The sequence below is a fragment of the Rhinatrema bivittatum genome, chromosome 6 (genome assembly GCF_901001135.1).
Source record: "Rhinatrema bivittatum chromosome 6, aRhiBiv1.1, whole genome shotgun sequence".
NCBI lineage: Eukaryota > Metazoa > Chordata > Amphibia > Gymnophiona > Rhinatrematidae > Rhinatrema > Rhinatrema bivittatum.
The window spans coordinates 263,933,834-263,956,776 of NC_042620.1; the positions used below are offsets into that span (position 1 = coordinate 263,933,834).

Genomic DNA, 22,943 nt, shown 5'->3' on the forward strand with positions numbered 1-22,943 from the left:
GGTGCCGGCACTGGTCGGGGACACCCGTCGGTGCCGGTGTCGATGTTTCCCTTGGTGCTTGGTCCGATCTTTCCCCGGCACTGAAGATGATGACACCGATGTCCTCGATGGAGTCGGTGACGGACGGTCACCCTGTCCACGGTGCTCCTGGTGAATTGTTTCAGAGGTCAATGGACCCTCCACGGTCGGTGGCGCTTGAACTAGTGTTGATGGAGCAGTATATTTTGAAGCAAACAACTGCTCCATTTTGTCCAGGCAAGTGCGATGGCCTTTGGGGGTCATTTATGCACAACTAGGGCATCGACGAACGTCGTGCGAGGGGCCTAAGCACAAAACACATACTTCATGCGTGTCCGTTATGGTAATGGTCCTCGGATACTCGGGACAGTTTCTAAACCCGGTCGCCATGTTAAAATTTGGTGGGCGCGCAGTCGGTGACCATCGGACACCGAAGCGGTAAGCCGCCGGGAACCGATCGCAAGTACTGGAAAAACACTTACCTAGAGTCGGAGGGAACAGAGCGTGATGGGGAACCCCGCTGAGGAATTTTTTGAGAAGATAAACTTTAAATAGTTCCGTGAGGAAAGTTGTGAGAAATTTCTCACAGAGCTCCTAAACCGCGAGACAACTTCTGGCTGCAGGGTTAGTGGCATGCTGGGCATGCTCAGTGTGCCAGTCAAAGTTCTAGAAACTTTGACAAGTGTTCCGTGACAGGGCTCCATCGGATGATGTCACCCATATGTGAGGACTACTATCCTGCTTGTCCTGGGAGAAATATGCCTTTCCCCTGTGGAGACCAGTGGCTAAATAGAGAGGGCATAATACTAGTCACAGTACTGGTGTAGAAGTCTTACCAAAACTGGGGCTATATTAACTCTATGGTCCAGACTGCTGGGAAGAACAAATGAAAATTGGTTCTTACCTGCTAATTTTCCTTCCTGTAATACCACAGATCAGTCCAGACCAGTGGATTGTGTATCCCTACCAGCAGATTCAGTCAGAGATCAAAACTTTGGGCACTGCTACATAACGAGAGTGCCACCTGCAGTCCCTCAGTATTGTCCTGTACCCAAGCACACACTATCAAACTAACGGACGAAGGGGGGTTGAAACCCAATGAAATGAACAACCCATTCACCCCCATGAAAACCCAACACAAAATTCAACCTCTAGAAAACTGCTCCATCAAATTATCTGCAAAGGGAGCTCTCTTGGAAAAATCTAGTAAAACACCTAGCCACGGCAGTCTTTTGGAATCTGAAAAAAAGGAGAAGGGCCTCTGGACTGATCTGTGGTATTACAGGAACGAAAATTAGCAGGTAAGAACCAATTTTCATTTCCTGAACATACCCAGATCAGTCCAGACCAGTGGGATGTACCCAAGCCATCCTATACTGGGCAGGAACCCGAAAGACCAGCGCACAGAACACTCTCACCAAAGGACAATTCTTCAGAAGCTTTAACGTCCAGTCGATAATGCTTTGTGAAAGTGTGAATGGAAGACCACACTGCTGCCCTGCAGATTTCCTGGGGTGACAGAAACTGACACTCAGCCCAGGAAGTGGCCTGGGCCCTGGTGGAATGAGCTCGCAACCCGACAGGCACTTAACACCCCCAGGCTATGTAGGACGACCAGATAGTCTCCTTAATCCAGCGGGAAATGGTCGCTTTAGACGCTTTATCCCCTCTCTTTGGTCCTCTGAAGAGAATAAAGAGTAGATCGGAATGCCAGAAATCATTGGTAACCTCCAGATAGCGTAATAAGACGCGCCGGACGTCCAAAAGATGAAGAACTCTCTCATGGGCGGAATTCCAAGACCACTGAGGAAACCCTGGAAGCTCCACCGTCTGATTAACATGAAAAGAGGAGACCATCTTGGGAACGAAGGACGGAACTGTGCGCAGCAACACTCTATCGCCGTAGATAAGAAGAAAAGGGTCGCGACACGACAACGCCTGTAATTCCGAAATTTGTCAAGCCGAACAGATGGCCACCAAGAAAATGGTCTTTAAAGTGAGATCTTTAACCGAACCCCTATGAAGCGGCTCAAAGGGAGCTCCACAAAGTACACGAAGCACTAAATTCAAATGCCAATTCGGACAGACCGGGCGTACCGGAGGCCACAAATGCTTGACGCTCTTGAGAAACCGAGCAATATCCGGATGAGCTGCAAGCGAAGAGCCCCAAAACCTGCCCCGCAAGGCTCCCAAGGCTGCTACTTGGACCCTGAGGGAATTGAAGGCTAAACCCTTAGCTAGTCCTTGTTGAAGGAAGTCCAGCACAACCGGCACCTCTACGGTCAACGGATAGCAGGAGCGCTGGAGACACCATGTCTCGAAAAGCTTCCAGACTCTAACATATGCCATCAAAGTAGCCGGACGGCATGTCTCAAGTAGAGTGGAAATGACCTGCTCGGAATATCCCTTCAAACGTAAACATCGCCTCTCAAAAGTCAGGCCACGAAAGAGAAATGATCCTCCCAATCCGAAAATATGGGTCCCTGATGAAGCAGACGCGGAATGTGAGCAAGTTGTAAGGGACCCTCCAGAGCCAGGCGAACGAGATCCGCGAACCACGGACGACGCGGCGATTCCAGAGCCACCAGCACCACCCTGCCTGGATGGAGCTCTATGCGCTGGAGGAGTCGACCGATGAGGGGCCAGGGAGGGAAGACGTACAGAAGAATTCCCGTGGGCCACAGGCATACCAGCGCATCAAACCCGACAGAGCCCTGCTCTCGACGAAAACTGAAGAAGCGTTCCATCTTGGCATTGGCTCGTGTCACCATCAGATCCTACTGCGGCACGCCCCACCTGGCGCAAATGAGGTTCCAGGCTTCGGGCGCCAACTCCCACTCCCCTGGATCGAACTGCTGCCTGCTGAGAAAATCCGCTTGAACATTCTCCACCCCTGCGACATGAGATGCGGCAATTCCCCTCAGATTACATTCTACCCAGACAAATAAAAGTCGAGCTTCTAGCGCTACTGCAGGACTTCTCGTCCCCCCTTGGCAGTTGATGTAGGCCACCGTCGTTGCATTGTTGGAGAATATGCGCATCAACCTGTTTTTGACCAAGGGTAGGAACGTCTGCAGGGTCAGGCGAACCACCCTCGACTCGAGTTGATTCATGGACCAGGAGCTTTCTGTTGGAGACCAAAGACCTTGAGCGGTCTCCAACAGCGGACAGGCTGGCGTCCGTGGAGATTACCACCCAATTCGGAGGCTCTAGATCTATTCCCTTCTCCAGATTGTCTCGAGACAGCCACCATGAAAGGCTGGCTCTGGACTCCGGCAGCAGCGGCATGGGCAATTGGAATTGTTCCAACACCAGACTCCAGCATGACAACAGCGCACGCTGCAACGGTCGTAAGTGAGCGAATGCCCATGGTACCAAATCCAAGATGGAAGCCATGGACCCCAGGACCTGTAAATGATGCCACACTGTAGGATTCTTCCTCCGGAGAAGGGCTCGGACCTGGTCCAGGGTGGCGACCACCGCGAAAGGGCTGTTGGTGCCCCTGAGTCTGCTTAGATCCAGAAGAAGACAAAGCGTATCTACTAGTCCGAAAATGGCGAGTATCCCGGAAACGAGTCCAAGGGGGGAAAACTTTCTTTGAAGAATGTCTATCTTCAGGTAACCTATTGCCCTTGGACTCCCCGAGCAGCTTCACTAACTAGTCGAGATCCTCCCTGAACAGGAGCTTGCGCTTAAAGGGAAGGTTACAGAGCTAGGATTTGGATGACAAATCCGCCGCCCAGTTGCGCAACCAAAGGAGCTGACGCGCCGACACCACGGACACCATACTTCGTGCCGAAGTGCACACCAAATCATACAGCGCGTCCGCCACATAAGCAATACCAGCTTCCAAGCAGCCGCCTGTAATGGACCACTACCGGTCCCTGCATTGGAGCCTGCCTCTTGCACCCTCAAAGGCAAGCCCTCTGCATAAGGCTAGTGCAAACCGCTGCCCAGAGGCCAAGAGCGGCCACCTCAAAGACACATTTCAATTGGATCTCCAGTTTGTGGTCCTGCATATCCTTCAAAGCCGCAGCTCCAGCCACAGGAATCGTAGTTTTCTTCGTGACCGCCGAAACCGCCACATCCACGTTTGGAATCTTAAGAAGGTCCAAGACATCCGTCGAAAAGGGATAGAGCTTTGACATTGCCCTGCCCATTTTCAGCCCCGCATCTGGGACTTCCCACTCACGGGTCACCAACTTGCGGACCTTCTTGGGCAGAGGAAAAGAAGTTGTCGGACCCCTAATACCATCGAGAACCGGATTAACACTTTCATTGTCAGATTCTTCTTATGAAACTTTAAGCCCCAGCACCTCCAATGCCTGGGGGATAAGGGGCTGCAGCTCATCCTGCTTAAACAGGCGGACCACGCTAGGATCATCCCTGTCTGCTGACGGGAGGTCGTCCGCATCTGGGTCATTCTGGGCAATGTCCCCCTGATCCGGAATCGGGTCTTGATCCGGCGCTGTTCCCGAGCTAGGGTCCAGTCCCTGGGACCACCGGGGAATGCTCTCCAGTGTACAGGGCTGCTCCACTACAGGGAGCTGCGTGTCCGTAGATCTCCCCCTCTTCAGAGGCGGCTCCGACAGGTTCACCAGCTGTCCGGGTCTGCTGTGCGCTGATTGCTTCCTAGCCAGGAAGGCTTGGTGCATCAGAAGAATGCACCAAGCTATCCTGCATTAACTCCGGAGAAAACCCCTCCGGCTCATCTTCTCCTCAAGGAAGGTCACCTGGCACCATGCCCCCCACCCCCAAAAAGGGTTCCTCCCCCATGGGGGCCAAAATGGGGGAGGGCATCCTCCCCCGTGCTGTGGATCGCAAGTCACCCCCCTCTCCTATTGGAGGGGCAATAAACCCCGACGAGCCCTCCATACCCGGGATATAGGCTGGGCAAAGAGAGGCAGAATCCAGAGGCTGCCCCTGTGTTCCACATGCGCGGCAGGGTGCCGATTTGGAACGAGGCACCATAAGTAAGGCCGCGCAGACACGCGGTCGCAAGATGAAGAAGGCTGGCTCCGAGTAAAAGCGCGCGCTTCCGACGGCGCGGGAAGAATTTACAGGCAGGCCTAAAAATAGCCTCCCGATCGCGCTGAGAGCTGTGCCGGCAAAGGAAACTTCCTCCCCTCCTCGGCTCCGAGTATAAGTTCACGTTGCCAGCAGCGCGGGAAGAATTTACAGGCAGGCCTAAAAATAGCCTCTTGATCACCCTAAAGCGCACTGAGAGCCGCGCCGGCAAAGGAAAACTTCCTCCCCTCCTCAACAAGTATCCCGGAGCTCAGGGAGCTGAGGGCAACACGTGGGGAAAGCGCTGCACCCCCCCCCCCACCGATCTACAGGAGCAGGCCCCTGACTCCTTACCTCAGGTCCTTAGACACCGATCAGGCTGGTTTGTTTTTTTTTAACACTGACAACCTTCTTTTTTTTTTAAACTTTATGAGGTAACACTTGCAGAGAGTCGAGGGAACAGCTTAGGAGGTGAGTGACTAGGAGCCCCTGGCCTTCAACCACCGACACGGAGTGGGTGAGACCCTTGTCAGGGGTGTCCAACCCCCTGGACGCCCTTCTTCCACTGAGGGATGGCCCACGAAGGTGCCTAACACCTCAAGAAGCTGACCTATGAAAGTAGAAAAAAAGAAAAAGCTATCTGTCCAAACTGAACTACAAACTATCTAAGACTGCAGGAGTGCACCACTACCATCTGCTGGAATCAGAGAAATACTGAGGGACTGCAGGTGGCACTCTTGTATATGTAGCTGTGCCCAAAGTTTTGATCTCTGACTCCATCTGCTGGTAGGAATACACAACCCACTGGTCTGGACTGATCTGGGTAAGTTCAGGAAGTCATATTAGTTACCCTCTTTCTCTACAGCACAGCTATACTCAGCAGACAAACCTCACAGAAAGTCTTGGTGCTGCTTGGATCCATCTGGGATTCCTCTGTGGTGACTTCCAGGATTAAGCTACCTTCTGAATTTGTAGAAATTTTGGAGCTGTCATATGCCTGTGGTCCTTGTTGCTCCAGCAACAAAGTAAATTGTGGTGAGGAGTTGGTGGAGCTGGGTTTGCATAAACTATTCTTCACTTCTGCCTCACAATGCGACTTCAGAGAGCTGGTGGTACTGAAAGAGTGTGCTGTCTTCTGGTGAGAAGGGATCCCTCTGTGACTCAGAACCTCTTGTTGCTGTGAATCGAACAGAGGCAACTGTGAGTATTTACTGCCACTGAAATGTATCCTTCTTGTACTGCTGGAACAGTAGTGGCTTTGCTTTGTGTCTATTGGTGAGAGAATAAATAGCCCTTGTGAACATACAGTACTATTAGGTAAATTTATGCTGTCTACATTGACCACAGCTTGACCTTACAAAGAGTTTCTAATTTTCACCTGTTGGCAGAGTCCCAGTTTCCTCAGTGTTTAGGATTAATTCTATGATCCCCTCCCAATGCATCTGGGATAGGCCTAGCAAATTAATGTATACTGGTTCCCACCCTGAAGAAAAATCCAGCTCATTGGCTACAATTCAAAAGTTTATTGCCACCTTTCTTGGTATAATGTATGCTTACCTTATTGCTGTGTCCAATACCAGTATCCGTAACAGTGCAGCCCCACCTGTCTTGCTCTCTACAGTGCAGGTTATTGGAGATCCTCTCACTGGAGCTCATGCTGGAATCTGTGTCTATCTCATAGTATAGTAGGTCTGAAACTGAGAGAAGAAAGAAAGAGGAAGACAGAGAAAAGGACAGTGAGAGAGGTGGAGAAGAGAAAGCAAGGAGAGAAGGGAGGAAAGGAGAGATAGAGAAAAAGAGAAAAAGAGAAAACAAGGCAAACAGCAGTGAACCTTTGCCACAAGCAGAGAAAGCAAAGTTCCCTGTACGTACCAGGATCAGTCCAGACGGTGGGTTATGTCCCCCGACCAGCAGAGGGAGTCAGACCAAAACTTCTGGGGGAGGTGCTACATAAGCCCATATCCCAGGTCTCCTTGCTCAGTAGTTTTCTGACTCCAGCAGAAGGAGCAGGGAACTTTCAGTTCCCCTCTTTTCTCTAGCTTAGTGGGTTTGTTTGGCTCAGCTAGGCTGCTATATCGTGTTATCTACTTTATTTTCTGAGGGATCAAGTATACAAAAAAAAAAAGTTTTGACAGGGGGCTGGTTGCAGTTCGGAGTTTTTCACTCCGTTGACTCCCCCCCCCCTCTTGACGCTTGCTGACAGGCCTGTTTCTATTCTTTCTCTTTTACTGTCTCCTCTTCTACAGTCGGGTAAGTGCATGTTTTTATTTCTTTTTCAGGCTTGTCATTTTCGCGCTCGACCGCCGGGGGTGCAAGTTAGAGGTTCTAACCTCTCCCCCCACCTTCCATTCGTGCTCCGACCCTCGGCCCCGCGACGTAATATTCCCCGGGGCCACCGCCGGCGGGAGGTTCCATTCCCCGGCGGCCTTTTCAGTCTCCCTGGTCGGTGGGGTGGTCCCTTGGCTGAGGCCAATTTCTCGACACCGAAGAGCAAGTGTTCCTCGCCCCTCATTCCCTCCCCCCCGGTCCTGGCATGCCGAGAGCAGTGATTTCTAAGGCGTGCGGCCGGCTCGGGGGCCGTCTGTCGAGGGAAGGGCTTTGCACGAGCTGCCTCCCCGGTGGGGAAGGCGGCTCGCAACAGGGGGACACCGCAGGAGATCGCGGGCAGGACCGCGAGGGAGGACAGCGCCAGGCCCCGTTCCCACTGAGCGCGGGAACAGCGGCCATTTTGAGGCAGGACACATCTGAGGCAGGAACCTCTGAGGAGGAGTCTGAGGCTCCAGTCCCAGCGCTGCCACCAGTTTTAGCCCCTATGCTCGACCCTGAACCGTGATTTCCGTCGAGGGAGCCTCCTGTGGGACCCCCCTTGGTTTCCGAAAAGAACACAATACCGAAACCCTCCTCATCTCTCTCCTGGATCATATTTACATAGGCTTTGATAAAGGACAGTCCTTCCTCTTAGCTCTCCTCGACATCTCTGCAGCCTTCGACACTGTAAATCATAACACCCTTCTAAACCGTCTATCAGATATAGGAATTACAGGATCAGCTCTTAGATGGTTCGACGCCTTCCTTAGCAATAGAGGCTATAAGGTTAAAATCAAGAACAAGGAATCCTCTCACACTTACGCCCCATTCGGAGTCCCCCAGGGCTCTTCCTTATCGCCTACCCTGTTTAATATTTACTTACTCCCTCTCTGTCATCTACTCACAAATCTAAAACTTAAGTTCTATATTTATGCAGATGATGTTCAAATTTTAATCCCAATATCCAACTCACTGGACTCAACACTCAAGCTATGGAACTCTCACCTCCAAACAATCAATCATCACCTCTCAAGCCTCAATCTGGTGCTCAACACTTCCAAGACTGAACTATTGCTAATCACTCCAGAAGGTAGTCCCTTCCAACACCAACTACAAACTAACATTCAAATATCCCACGCTAGAGACCTTGGAGTCATTATTGATAGCCACCTGAACCTAAAGCAATTTATAAAAAGCACCACAAAGGAGTGCTTCTACAAGTTACAAGTACTCAAAAAACTAAAACCGCTCCTATTCCACTATGATTTCAGATCCGTCCTCCAAGCCATTCTGTTTTCCAAAATCGACTATTGCAACTCCATTTTGCAAGGTCTACCGGCGTCCACTATAAAACCCCTCCAGCTGCTCCAAAATGCAACGGCGAGAATTCTGACTAATACCAATCGGAGAGCACATATCTCTCCTATTCTAAAAGATCTTCACTGGCTCCCAGTACATTTCAGGATTCTCCATAAATCACTCACAATTATCCACAAATACATTCACCATCAGACCCCTCTTGATCTGCTACACCCTCTTAAACTGCACTCAACGGCCAGACCTTTAAGGGATGCCTACAAGGGATCCTTACAAGTTCCTTCTATCAAAGTTGTGCACCACTCAAACATCAGAGACCGGACATTCTCTATCACAGGTCCTTCCATTTGGAACACCATGCCTCCGGACCTCAGGCAAGAAACTTGCCTACTAACTTTTAAAAAGAAACTAAAGACATGGCTGTTCTGCCGAGCCTTCCCCGCCTCTTGTCCAACAGCCTGACTTGAATGTAAATAAATAACGCTCTAGCAATTATGTAAGGAAATAAACGTTAAATCATGTTACAAGTTACCTCGAGGACGGCTCCTTGCCCCTCACATATCCTCTTGTATATTGCACTTTATTTTCGTTCCCCTTTCTTGTTTCCAACTCCCAGTTAAAGCACCCTTGTTATAATGTAACTTTATACTCCTTCAATTGTCTCTTGTATGGTTGGTTGGTTATAGTTACTGTCTAGTTCGATGTAAACCGAGTTGATTTGATTTGTATCAAGAAAGTCGGTATATAAAAGCCTTAAATAAATAAATAAATAAATCCTGCATCGCGTCAGGGCTGTCACCTAACAGTTGCGCTTACCTGCCAGTATGGGAATTCACAACACATTCCACGTGTCTTTCCTGAAACCACTTGTCTAGGATGTTGCGAGATGGCTCCCACGAGTTCTCCTGGACCCGAATCCCTCCCATGCGAGGAGGTACTCCCATTTGCCCCGGCGGGGACGAATATCAAGGACTTCTCTTACTTGAAGTACCGTATCGGGCTCTTTGGCCACTTGCGGAGGCGGTGGTGGCCAACGGGAAGGCCAGGAGAGGACGAGTGGTTTCACTGAACTGTGGCCTGACAGAGTCTCTCTGACTTCGCCCGAATCAACCAATCGTCCAGGTATGGGTGGACCAACCATCCCTCTCTGCGCAACTGAGCCGCTACTACCACCATTACCTTGGTGAACATCTGGGTTGCCATAGCAAGTCCGAAAAGTAAAGCCTGAAACTGGTAATGGTGCCCCAGGATGGAAAATCTCAGGAACTGCTGATGATCCGGCCTGATCCCGATATGCAGATATGCCTCCGTCAGATCCAAAGAAGCGAGAAATTCTCCCGGCCTCACCGAAGCAAGCACGGACCTCAATGTCTCCATCCGGAAGCGTGGTATCCGCAAGCACCAGTTGACGCACTTTAAGTCGAGAATGGGCCTGAAGGATCCTTCTTTCTTTGGCATGACGAAGTAAATGGAGTAGCGACCTCTTCGTTGATTCGCCAGAGGAACCGGTATAACAGCCCCTAGGTCGATCAGGCGCTGCAGCGTCTGTTTTACAGCCCGATGCTTTGTGGCGTACCCGCACGGGGAGACCAGAAACTGAGGGCGAGGCTGGCGGACAAAATCTAAAGCGTAACCGTGTCTTATCACAGAGAGTACCCACTGATCTGTTGTGACTTTGGCCCATTCCTTGTAAAACAGGGACAATCTGCCTCCTATCATCAGAACCGAGGAATGGAGCGGCCGCCCATCATTGCGGGGACTTACCGACTGGTGTGGACTGAGCGGAACTTGGCTTGCCAAATCGCCTACCACGAAAGGATTGAGGCTCCGCCTGTTGACTGTTAGAATTCTGCCGGAACGCGGTCGTGGCCGCCCTAGGTGTCCAAGAACACCGACCTCCCCGAAACCAGGCACGAGAGGAAAAGGCCCCCCTGGACCATGTCCTGTCCTCCGGCAAACGATACGACTTATCCTCTCCCAAAAACTGGATCATATCCTCAAGTACTTTTCCAAATAACAGCTTGCCCTTAAAGGGCAAGGAGCCCAGACGGGACTTCGAGGAAGCATCCGCTGACCAGTTTCGCAACCATAATAACCTACGGGTCGAAACCGCGGACACCATCAAACTGGCCAACGTGCGCAGTAGATCATGCATAGCATCAGCACTATAGGCCACCACCGGTTCCAGGCGGCCCGCCTGCAGCGATTCCTCCTCCGATAGAGTTTCATTCGCAAGTAGTTGCTGCACCCATCGAAGACAAGCTCTCAACCCAAAGTTGCTACACATTGCTGCTCGGATACCAAGTGCAGAGACCTCAAAACTTTTCTTAAGAAGCAATTACAACTTTCGATCCTGGAGATCCTTCAGGGCTGTCGCCCCTGTAACTGGAATCGTGGTCCTTTTCATTACAGCCGAAACCGCGGCGCCCACCTTGGGAACCCGGAGTACTCCAACGCCTCCTCAGGAAGTTGATAGAGCGTGTCCATCGCCTTAGTGACCTTCAACCCCAAATCTGGGGTGTCCCATTCGCGAAACAGCAGATCCATGACAGAAAAATGTAATGGAAAAGAAGTAGCCGGACCCCTCAGGCCCAATAACACCGGATCCATTGATCCCAATCGTGCTTCTTCCTGAGGAGCGTCTATTCCCAGTTCTTTCAAAATGGGAGGAATGAGAGGAAGCAACTCCTCTTTTCTAAATAAACGAACAACCTTCGGATCATCGCCTTCGATGCTCTGAGAACCACGTGCAGCGCTCTGCTGCTGGTCCCCGTCCCCTTCTACCCCCCTTGGGGGTTGGGTCTGCAAATCCTGCTCATCTGGATCTGCAGTGTCTGAAGAAGTGTCTGTGTCCACTTGCGGCATCCTAGCTTGCAAGGGACGCTTCCCCTTAGGGGCCCCCACGGACCCCTGCGCCACGACCCTCTTCTGGGGCGCAAGAGAAGGCGAATCTAAGGGCTCCAGAACCGGAATAGCGCATTTCTTGCTGGCTCTCCGTGCCTTAAAGGCTTTATGCATGACCAAAACAAACTCCGACGAAAACGAGCAGTCTGAATCAATGAAATCGGTATCAGGGCATCTCCCTGTGTCGAGGGCTCTGCTGGTGCTCGAGAACGCGGCCTCGGAGCCGGCTGTTGAGGAGAAAGCTGTGGCGGGAGATTCCCCTCCCCCATCACAACCTGAGTCGCCACCGACAAGGCACCCAAAATGGCGCTGTTTCCCGCGCTCAGCGGGAAGGAAGAAGGTGGAGGAAGGGGGAGCTTCCCTACGGCCAGCGATACCGCCCGACTGCGGAAAATGACTCCGCCGGCCCAGCTGAAGAACCCTCGCCCTGGGGAGACAGGCGGAACAAAGCCCATCCTGGGACAAACGTGCCCGACCGGAGCTGCACGTGCGGCATCTCAAGACAGCCCCGAAAGACAGCAAGAAAACAATGCGCGACGAACAACAGTGTTTACACAGCCGCAGCACAGATACAACGGAGAGCAAAGAAGAAAAACTTTTTTTTTTCTTTTTATAACTTGCCGGTCTGCTGAGAAGATCCTTGGCTGGTGATGCTGGGGTGAATGATCCAGGCTCCCTGGTATCACCCCAGCGTCTGCTGCTCTAGGCAAAGGAGGGCTCTCAGCCCCTGCAGCAGCCGCCTCACACCAGGGGGGATAGTCCCCTCAGAACTTGTCGACCCCCTGGGAGGCTGAGACGTTCACACCGGTAAGCTTCGGAGCCCACAAGGAGATCCTGACTAATCTTTTAAAACTACTTTTTTTTTTTTAAACTAAAAATCTTTATACCATTGAACAGCAGGTAACAAAAGTAAAACACCTACTACTAAGTACACTATCCCAGACTGTGAGTTTGGCAACCCTACCATCTGCTGGAGACAGTGAAATACTGGCAGCCTGTGGGTGGCACCCGGGTATATATGGCAGAGTCTGGCACAGCTTTCTCTGTCTCCATCTGCTGGTGGGGAGGCAAAACTCAGGAGTCTGGACTGATCCGGGTACGTACAGGGAATGCTCTTTATGTATATAATATATATTAATATCCTAAGAAGTTTCTCATGAGGGACTTTGTCAAATGCTTTCTGCAAACATAATGTACAGGAAGAGCATTCCCCTGAAGCATAGATGCTAGTCTTGTCTCAAAATGCTGATCAGCATCAAGTCCCCGAGGACATAAGATAAGCTTATACCTTGGGACTTTGTCAAAGTAATACAACATACCTTGAAGAACACTTAATTAGATGATGTTATATCTCCTTGGCCCTTACCTGTACTGGACTTTGATGAAGGTTGATGTTCCTTCAGTTTCAATACACCACCAATATCCAGTGTAGCTCCAAGGCATTTCGATGTCAATGGACCAGTCTTACTCAACCCAGAGCTTCTCCATGTGTTCTAAATATGTCTGACAATCTCTGGTAGTCATCTTGCAGCAAGAGCTACAACCAGAGATGTTGTGTCCATCTCCTAGGCAAATCATTCAGTTATCATGCAGATCTGTGATCATCATTGTATGGCTGCAGTGGGAGCACTTGTTAAGCCGCTGCATTTCAGTTCTTTTTGGGGCATTAGCTAAAAAATAGCTGTAGTGAAATCAAACTATCAATGGTGGTAAAACATAGAAAAAGCTAACTAAATTCCCTGATCCACTAGGCATGAAAGGAGCTGCTGCAAAAAATGAAAAAAAAAACCCCCCAAAAAACAAAACTTGAAAAATACCAAAAAATATCTATCTTAGGGGGTCATTTATCAAAATGCTATACGGCATTTTCGCACGCGTTAAGGGCTTATCGCATGTGAAAAGTGCCGTTAACGCATGTGATAAGCCCTTAACGCATGCGAAAACGCCTTTAACGCATGCGATAGCACCATAATGTATGGTGCGATGCAAATCCGAAAAAGAGGAGGAGTTAGGACTCTCTACCCAGGTAGAGTCCATCAAGCTAGGTTGAGAGAACATTGCACAAATATCAACTTTGAGTGAGTTTCCTCACTCCGAGGGTCATCAAATTTTCACGAGAGCACTGTTCTGTTCTTAAGTCTCAGTTTGAATGTCAAAGTGGCCCCTAACCCTTACACTAATACCTAAACCTCACCTTGAGTTACTAGGTGGGGCCTCCCATAGAGATATAAATACCTATCTAGGGTGCCTTATGAATCCTTTATTTAATACTTCTGTAGGATAAAAAAGGCATTTACCAGCACTGCAAAAGTAAAAAGACTATGAGCGGACTGAAAAAGTAGACCGGGAAGGAGTCTGAACGGATCCGTGGTACTACAGGAACGAAAATTAGCAGGTAAGAACCAATTTTCTTTTCCCTATACGTACCTGGATCAGTCCAGACAGTGGGATGTACCAAAGCTTCCTTAGTTAGGATGAGACCGAGACAGTCCCGCTCGGAGTACCTGTCTGCCGAAGGAACCAAAAATAGGTGCCTGAACTTCGAGATGATAATGCCGAGCAAACGTATGTAAGGATTTCCTAGTGGCCTCTCTGCAAATTTCTTGCGGGGAAACCAGCTGGCTCTCCGCCCAAGAAGTAGCTTGCAAGTGCAATGAATGGGCCTTTAGTCCCTCCGGAACCGGCCGGCCCCGGCAGAGTTATGTGGACGCAATAGCTTCCTTTAGCCAGCGAGCTATAGTAGCTTTAGAGGCTTTCTGCCCCTTATGAGGGCCGTTCCATAAAACAAAGAGATGATCGGAAACTCTGAAATCATTAGTGACCTGTAAGTAGTGTAAGAGAACTCGCTTAACATCCAAACGGCGTAAATCACCACTAGCCAAGCTAGCAATATCCTCCTGAGAAAAGGCAGGAAGCTCCACTGACTGATTGACATGAAAGGAGGAGACTACCTTTGGCAGGAAAGAGGGAACTGTCTTTAAAGAGACCCCCAAATCCGAGAACCTCAAGAAGGGTTCTCTACAGGATAAAGCTTGCAGTTCAGATACCCTCTGGGCTGAACAAATAGCCGCCAGGAACACTGTCTTAAGCATGAGGTCTTTGAGCGTAGAGTTTCAAATGGCGCCTTGCAGAGAACCCGAAGGACCAGGTTAAGACTCCAAGAAGGGCATGTATTCTGGACAGGCGGATTCAAATGCTTAGCCCACTTAAGAAAATGCACCACATCCGGATGGGCTGCCACCGTGTAACCATCTAATTTCCCCGAAAGAGAGCCAAGAGCTGAGACTTGAACACGCAAGGAGTTGAAAGACAAGCCCTTGGAGAGACCATTCTGGAGAAAGGAGAGAACTAGAGAGACCGAGGCCCTGCGCGTTGAAACCCCAAGTTCCTCACACATGTTATCAAACACTCTCCAAACCCGAACATACGCCAGCGACGTAGAGGTTTTACGAGCCCGCCAGAGCGTGGAGATGACTTCCTCCTTATAGCCTCTCTTCTTAGATGCCGTCCGTTCAAAAGCCAGGCCGCTAGAAACAAAAGTGATCCACCTGCTCAAAAAATACGGGTCCTTGTCAGAGGAGATTGTGGAGGTGACTGAGTCGAAGGGGGTCATCCGACGCGAGATTCACGAGGTCCGCGAACCACGGTCTGCAGGGCCACTCTGGAGTGATGAGAATTAACGGCCCGTTGTGAACCCTATCCTTCGGAGTACCTTTCCCACCAGAGGCCATGGGGGAAATACATAGAGGAGGACATCGCTGGGCCTGAGCAGGGACCAGAGCATCCACCCCTCCGAGCTGTGTTCCCTTCTGCGACTGAAGAACCTGGGAGCTTTTGCGTTCTTCTCAGGTGGCCATCAAGTCCAGGTGGGGAATCCCTCTCTTGTGTACAACTAGGTCCATCACCTCTTCTGACAATTCCCACTCTCCGGGGTCGAGATACTGATGACTGAAGAAGTCGGCCTGAACATTCTCCTTCCCCACAATGTGTGAGGCCACCAGGCGTTCCAAGTGACGCTCCGCCCAATCGAACAGCTTGCTGGCCTCCAGGGCCACCAGGCGACTCCTGGTGCCCCCCCCTGGCGATTGATATAAGCCATCGTCATTGCATTGTCTGAGAGGATTCTCACCGCCTTGTGGCGAAGCAAGGGAAGGAAGAACTTGAGAGCCAGACGGACCACCCGGGCCTCCAGACGGTTGATGTGCCAATTGGACTGGACTGTGAACCACCGGCCCTGAGTCGATAGAGACTGACACACCACCACCCAGTCAGAGAGGCTGGCATCCATCGTCACAATCATCCACTGGGGAGACTCCAGGGGCATTCCCTTCGAGAGGTGGTCGAGAGAGAGCCACCACCGTATGCTGACGACAGTAGATTCGGGAAGTGGTAGAATTGCCCAAAAATCCTCCGAAACCGGCTTCCAACAGACAAGCAAAGCTTTCTGCAAGGGTAGCATATGCGCAAACGCCCAGGGAACCAAATCTATGGTGGAGGCCATGGAGCTAGTACTTGAAAGTAATCCAGGCTGTGGGCTGCGAGAGAGATACAAGAAGCTGTACCTGACTCATGAGCTTTAACGCCATGGCTTTGGGTAGGAAGACCTTGGATTCACGGGTGTCAAAGCGAGCTCCCAGAAATTCTAGAACTTGAGAGGGTTTGATTTGAGGTTGCTCTTGGAGTAGTTGACTATTCATCCGAGGGAGGTAAGCAGTGATACGACACGGCTCACTGCTGTCACACAGAGTTCCATCGACTTCGCCCGGATAAGCCAGTCGTGCAGGTAGGGATGGACTAGGACTCCTTCTTGCCGAAGAAAAGCCGCTACTACCACCATCACCTTGGTGAACGTGCGAGGAATGGTGGCCAATCCGAACGGGAGCACCTGAAACTGCAGGTGCCGGCCCAGAATTTCGAAGCAAAGGAACCTTTGGTGCTCCTTGTGATTAGGGATGTGCAGGTAAGCCTCCGTGAGGTCCGAGAGAAGCCAGAAACTCACCAGAGCGAACCACTGCTATGACCGCCTGCAGGGTTTCCATTCGAAATGGGGACACCTTGAGAGCCCGATTGACCCTCTGAGGTCTAGGATCAGTCGGAAAGAGCCGTCCTTCTTGGGCACGACGTAATAAATGGAATACTGGCCGGATCCTTGTTCGTTTGGAGGAACAGGAACTATGGCCCCTAGCTCCAGGAGTCTGTCGAGGGTTCGACACACCGCAGGCCTTTTCCGAGTGCCACAAGGAGATATCAGATGGCGGTCCAGAAGGTCTCGAGAAAATTCTAAAGCGTAACCATTTCCGATCACATCTAGGACCCATTGATCCGTAGTAATTTTGGCCCATTCCCCGAGAAAAAGGGACAGGTGTCCACCTAAGATGGGAACGGAGGAATGGGCCTTCCGCATCTCATTGTGAGGACTTGGCGCCGGATCCTTGGGGATTTCCATCTCGAAACGGCTGTCGTCCCCGAAAGGAATGAGACCCTGCCTGAGATCTGGAGGGGGTATTTCACTGAAAAGACTTACGCGGCTTGTTGTACCTGCGCTGAACTCTGAAACGAGAGCGTGAAGGAAAAAAGGATTTGGACTGTTTAGGGCGGTTCTCAGGCAGCTTATGAACCTTGTTGTCTCCCAAGGATTTAATAAGCTGTTCCAGGTCTCCCCAAAAAGCAACTTACCCTTAAAGGGAAGAGAGCCCAACTGCGACTTAGAAGGCCAATCCGCCACCCAGTTACGTAGCCAGAGGAGTCGCCTAGCGGAGACCGCAGAGACCATGGCTCTTCTCTGCACCCGAAGGAGATCATAAAGGGCATCAGTGCCATTCGCAATCGCCCCTTCGAGCCGCTCTGCTTGTTCGGCCTCTGCAGCCGGGAGGTTCTGGGTGCTGAGTAATTGATGAACCCACCTAAGGCTCGCCCACTGCATGAGACTGCTACACACCGTCACGCAGACCCCTAAGGACAGCACCTCGAAGATTCGCTTGAGGTATAGCTTCAACTTGCGATCTTGAAGATCTTTTTTTTTTAATTCTTTATTTATATTCTTTATTTATATTTTATTTATTTATTTATGAATAAATAATAAACAAAGAATGTAAATAAATAAATAAATAAATAAATAAAAAATAAAAAATAAAGAATTGAAGATCTTTTAAAGCCGTCAACCCCACTACTGGGATGGTAGTGTGTTTGGTGACCACGGACACCGAAGCATCAACCTTGGGGACTTTAAGCATGTCGAGGACCGGATTTGGCAGGGGATACATACAGCTTTTCCATCGCTCTGCCCACCCGGAGGCCAGAATCGTGGGATTCCCATTCCCGGAGTAGGAGCTGCATAAGCATAGGATGAAAAAGGAAGGTACGAGGCAGAGCCCGTAGGCCAGCTAGGACCGGATCCACGGTGCGGGAAGTGGATGCACTGGCATAAGTGGAGGCACTGGTGGTATCTTCCGATGGGACTTCAATCCCTGGTTCATCCAGAACAAAGGAAATAAGCGGATCCAGCTTCTTGCGTTTAAATAACCACAGGACCCGTGGGTCATCTCCTTCTACGGGTGGATTCACAAGCAGCAGATCCGGATCTGAATCAGAATCTGGCAAAGGAGCAGGCTGCAGAGGGTGAAGAGTATCTGAGCCCCTGGGTACAGTGCGGACCCTAGTAGCCCCCTGCGGTTCGGTGGGCCAGAGCCCTGGCCACCTACCAAATGAGGAATCTTAGCCGGGGAGGGCCCAGAACGGGATCCCCCTGTGCCTCCAAGCTGGCCAAAAAAGACCTGTGTAGAAGAAGCACGAACTCTGTGGAAAAACCACAGTAAAGCTTGTCAGGTACCTGTGGAGGAGGGGGTCCCTTGAGAATCAAAATTTGTAACAGGGGGGCCCATGAGGCTTAAGTCAGACGGAGAGTGTAATAAATTGGGCTCCCCCCGAGGCTCTGAAACTGCTTCGAGGTCCGGGCTCAAAATGACTGCCGTTCCCTTGATTTTCTAAGGGAGGGCCGGCCCAGACGCATGCTTAGCGACCCGACCCCGGGACGTCGACTTGGAAGCAGTCCCGGAGGGTCCTTCCCCTCTGGGTAAGCAGACAGAGCAGAGCCCTTCGCGGGAGAGCCGCGAAGCAGGATCCTCGCAGGCGAGGCAGAGAGGTGACCTTGGCATCGGGCGGCAAGAAATCAGCTGAACTGAAAAAAATAGTGAAGCGCAGGAGCCAGCAAAACAGCTGCGAGTCGCTTAAATCCCTGCCAGTCGGCGTAACAGTCGCATAAATTGACTTTTTCCCTCTGCTTCAGATTAAAACAAGCAGAAATACTGTCTCCTTTAATCCCCTTTGTTTTTTTTTTTAACTTTGTTGAATTTTCACCACAACAGAGGAATGGCAATGTCTCTGCAAGAGGACCTGAGTAAGAACATCTCAGGGGAGACCAAAACAGTAAGGGGGAGTGAATGGACCACCAGTATCACCCCTGTGCAGGGAAATTGTTATGGCTACCGGGAATTGGAGTCCTAGGCTGAATAATCAAGGGGAAATCCCCCCTAGGACTCCTTAAGAGCTAGGAGACAGAACTGTCTCCTGTAAATTTAAAAACTCTGTTCCAACCTTTTTTTTTAATATATTTTAATATTTGCTTGACCCAATGTAGAAAACACTGAAATATCTCTGAGGAGAGGAACCCAGGTTTGTCTGACTGCATCTGCTGGAACCAGAGAAATACTGAGGAGCGCAGGGGTGAGCTATGCCCATATATGGCATGCCTTTCAGTATTTTTTTTTCTCTGGATCCATCTGCTGGACAGGGGACCAACCCGCTGTCTGGACTGATCCGGGTACGTACGGGAATACTATTTTGGGGGACCTTGAAGATATTGTTCCTCTCAGAGACCGAACATGCTGTTGTGTTCATTAGATCAATAGTATAAAGTTGCTAGAATGGCAGCAGAAGAAAGCTAAACATTTGGACTTTTATCCTTCCTTTACTCTTCTATGTTACTATCCTGGTTATTCTGGTCCTTGCTCTCATAGCATCTCTTTTTCTTAACAGTGCTAGGTCACGAAAACTTCACACATATTACTCTTATCTTTACCTTTACTTTTCTGGCTGGGCTCTCCTAAGACACACGGCTCAGGAGTTGGGATATTCCCATTAGTCATGTCCTGTTGCTCTCTGCAAGACTGATTTACCTCTAGGCAGAGACCTAGTACAGGAGCAGAGCGATCACGGAATCTTGGTATTCTGAAGCTGCTCAAAGTCTCCTGCAAGAAATAGCAATACAGATATACAATTTCTCATGAGCCTGCTTTCCTTTATCATAGGGCTCACAATATTTGTCACTTTTAAAGAGACCTGAAGAGTCTACTCTAAACTGTAAATTTTAGAGACATTTGTATGATTATCTTCCAGCTGGTAAGAGGTTATATATGTGCACTAAGTGCAAAGAGCTCCAAGCCCTCAGAGAATGAGTCTAATCTCTGGAGGCTAGAGTGGCAGACAGACAGCTATACAGAGGAGACCTTCAGGTACATAGTAGAGAAATCCCTCCTCCAATCTGATAGCGCCTGTGCTGCCTTGGAGGAGAAAGGCCACCTAGAAGGAGGGCATCAGCTTGATGAGACAGGAAACAATCCTGTAGCTAGGGTCTATCCTCAAGGTGATGTAGTATCCTCTCGCACTGAGGATAGGTCTCCAGGGGCACGTGCCCATGAGGGAAGGGGTTAGGATGGCCGTTACAGTTGGTGATTCAATTATTAGGAAAGTTGATAGCTGGTGGATGTAAAGATCGCTTGGTAACTTGCCTCCCTGGTACATAGGTGATGGATCTCACGTTTCACATAGATAGGATTTTAGATAGTGCTGAGGAGGAGCCGGCTGTCTTGGTACATATGGGTACCAATGAGATAGGAAAGTGAAGGAGGGAGGTTCTAGAAGCCAAATTTAGGGTTTTAAGTAGAAAGCTGAAGTCCAGAACCTCCAGGGTAGCATTCTCAGAAATGTTCCCCATTCAATGTGCAGGGCCCCAGAGGCAGGCAGGGCTCCAGAATCTCAGTGCGTAGATGACACCATGGGGCAGGGAAGAGGGTTTTAGGTTTGTTAGGAATTGGGCTTCATTTTGAGGAAGGGGTGGGAAAGGATGGGTTCCACCTTAACCAGAGTAGAACCAGGCTGCTGGCACTAACCTTTAAAAAGGAGAGAGCACAACTTTTAAACTAGATGATGGGGGAAAGCTGACAGTCACTCAGAAGCATATAGTTCGGAATGACTTATCTTTGAAAGATACTAAGATAACAGGGAAAACACGGCATCCCAATAGAGAGATTGTAATAAATGCCAAAATGGACCAGGAGTCTAAGTAAAGTGTAGAAATATTCCAAATTACCACTGTCCACTGATGAGCAGGTTGTTAATACAAAAAAAAAAAACTTTGAAATGGCTGAATACAAATGATAGAAGTCTAAAAAAGTAAGAGTATATAGCACTGGATGGAGATGTAGATATAATTGGCATCTCAGAGACCTGGTGGAAGGAGGATAACCAATGGAACAATGTGATCCCAGGGTACAAATTATATCAAAATGATAGGATGGACCTAAATGGTGGAGGGGTGGCACTATATGTTAAAGAAAGCATTGAGTCAAACAGGATAAAAGCTCTGAAGGAAACAAAATGCAATATGGAATCTTTATGGATAGAAATTCCAGATGAAAAAGTGAATAAAATAGTAGTGGGGGTATATTTCAATGAAATGCTAAAGAAATTAGGGAAGCTAATAAAATCAGTAGCACAGTAATAATGGGTGATTTCAATTACCCCAGTATTGACTTGGGGAATGTTATATCAGGACATTCTAGAGAAGTAAAGTTCCTAGATTAAATAAATGACTACTTCATGGATCAGCTGTTACAAAAACCAAGAGGGGAAACTATTTTAGACCTAGTCCTTAGTGGAACCCAGGATTTGGTGTGAGAGGTAACAGTGTTGGAGCCACTTGGCAAATTATAGCTACATAATGCAAGGTTCCACATTAGGAGTCACCACTCAGGAAAAGGATCTAGGTGTCATCGTTGAAAATATGTTGAAAATACATTGAAATCTTCTGCTTAGTATGCCACAGCAATCAAGAAAACAAACAGAATGCCGGGGATTATTAGGAAAGGAATGGAGAATAAAACAGAATATCATAATATTGCAGAGATCCAAGAAATACTGCTAGTGTCTCCTCCGAAGCAGGGAAGATACACCCCCCCCCCCAACCCAATGGGGAGAAGAACAGCCTGGAAAAGGTGAGCGCACAGTGTACACAGGACCCCAAGCAGGTGCCGGCAGAAGGGACCCGCGTGTCCCTGGAGAGGAGCAAAGAGCTGCCTTGTGCTCAGACTCCAGCTCAGCACGTGAGCGGGTGAGGCCTCTGCCACCGCTACCATCCAGCACCAAGGAATTTCCGAAAGCTCTGAGCAAAGCATGCAAAGAGCTTCCACCTTTTATTCTGCCAGGTTACAACTCCTGGGCCAGTCCCCTGATTTGTGTTTAATGACTTATTATATCCCACATGAGTAACCTTGTTTTGTTCTTGTTTGCACTATCTTTTCCTAGCTTCCTATCGTTACCCCCCATCCCAGTTGGACTTCCCTGTTACAATGTAATTTTCCAATCTTAACCTGTTTATTGTTTATTGTAAACCGACATGATGTCCACAACGAATGCCGGTATATAAAAAATGTTTAAATAAATAAATAAATAAATAATAATGTCTCTGTATTGCTCCATGGTGTGACCTCATCTTGAGTATTGTGTGCAGTTCCGGTCACCACATCTCAAAAAAATATAGCAGAATTAGAAAACGTACAGAAAAGGGCAACCAAAATGATAAAGGGGATGGAACAATTCCCCTATGAAGAAAGGCTAAAGAGGTTAGGGCTCTTCAGCTTAGAGAAGAGATGGCTGATATGATAAGAGGTCTATAAAATGATGAGTGGAATGGATCGTGTAAACATTAATCAGTTGTTTACTCTTTCAAAAAGCATAAAGTTCAGGGGATTCACAATGAAGTTACTAGGTAATACATTTAAAATTGAGAGAATATTTTTTACTCGATGCATAATTAAGCTCTGGAATTTGTTGCCAGAGGATGTGGTAAATGGGTTTGGACAAGTTCCTGGAGGAAAAATCCATTAACATTATTAAGCTGGAGTTGCAGAAATCCCCTGCTTATTCTTGGGATAAGGAGCTTGGAATCTGTCTACCCCTTGGGATCCTGACAAGTACTTGTAACCTGGCTTGGCCACTGTTGGAAAGAGGATATTGGGCTTGATGGACCTTTGGTCTGACCCAGTATGGCAAGTCTTATGTTCTGATCAATAAAGATGAGACTTTTAGAGGGTCTGTGACTAGTGTAGGGGAAA

The 22,943-nt window shown here is 49.3% G+C and overlaps 1 protein-coding gene and 1 long non-coding RNA gene across 3 annotated transcripts in view; one reads left to right on the forward strand and one right to left on the reverse strand.

Moving 5' to 3' along the window:
• The window catches only part of LOC115094242 (inactive serine/threonine-protein kinase TEX14-like), a 285,279-nt gene that overhangs the window by 71,736 nt on the left and 190,600 nt on the right, over window positions 1-22,943 (reverse strand). For both annotated transcript variants that reach the window (XM_029607078.1, XM_029607080.1), the window contains exons 12-14: window positions 19,631-19,799; window positions 6,583-6,722; window positions 5,915-6,202 (exon numbers count right to left, since the gene is read on the reverse strand). In XM_029607078.1, coding sequence (XP_029462938.1) covers window positions 5,915-6,202; window positions 6,583-6,722; window positions 19,631-19,799 — 597 coding nt within the window. The remainder of the gene's footprint in view (window positions 1-5,914; window positions 6,203-6,582; window positions 6,723-19,630; window positions 19,800-22,943) is intronic.
• LOC115094244 lies at window positions 6,112-13,864 on the forward strand. Its single transcript, XR_003857517.1, has 2 exons — window positions 6,112-6,225; window positions 13,833-13,864. It is a non-coding gene; the product is annotated as an uncharacterized LOC115094244 (long non-coding RNA).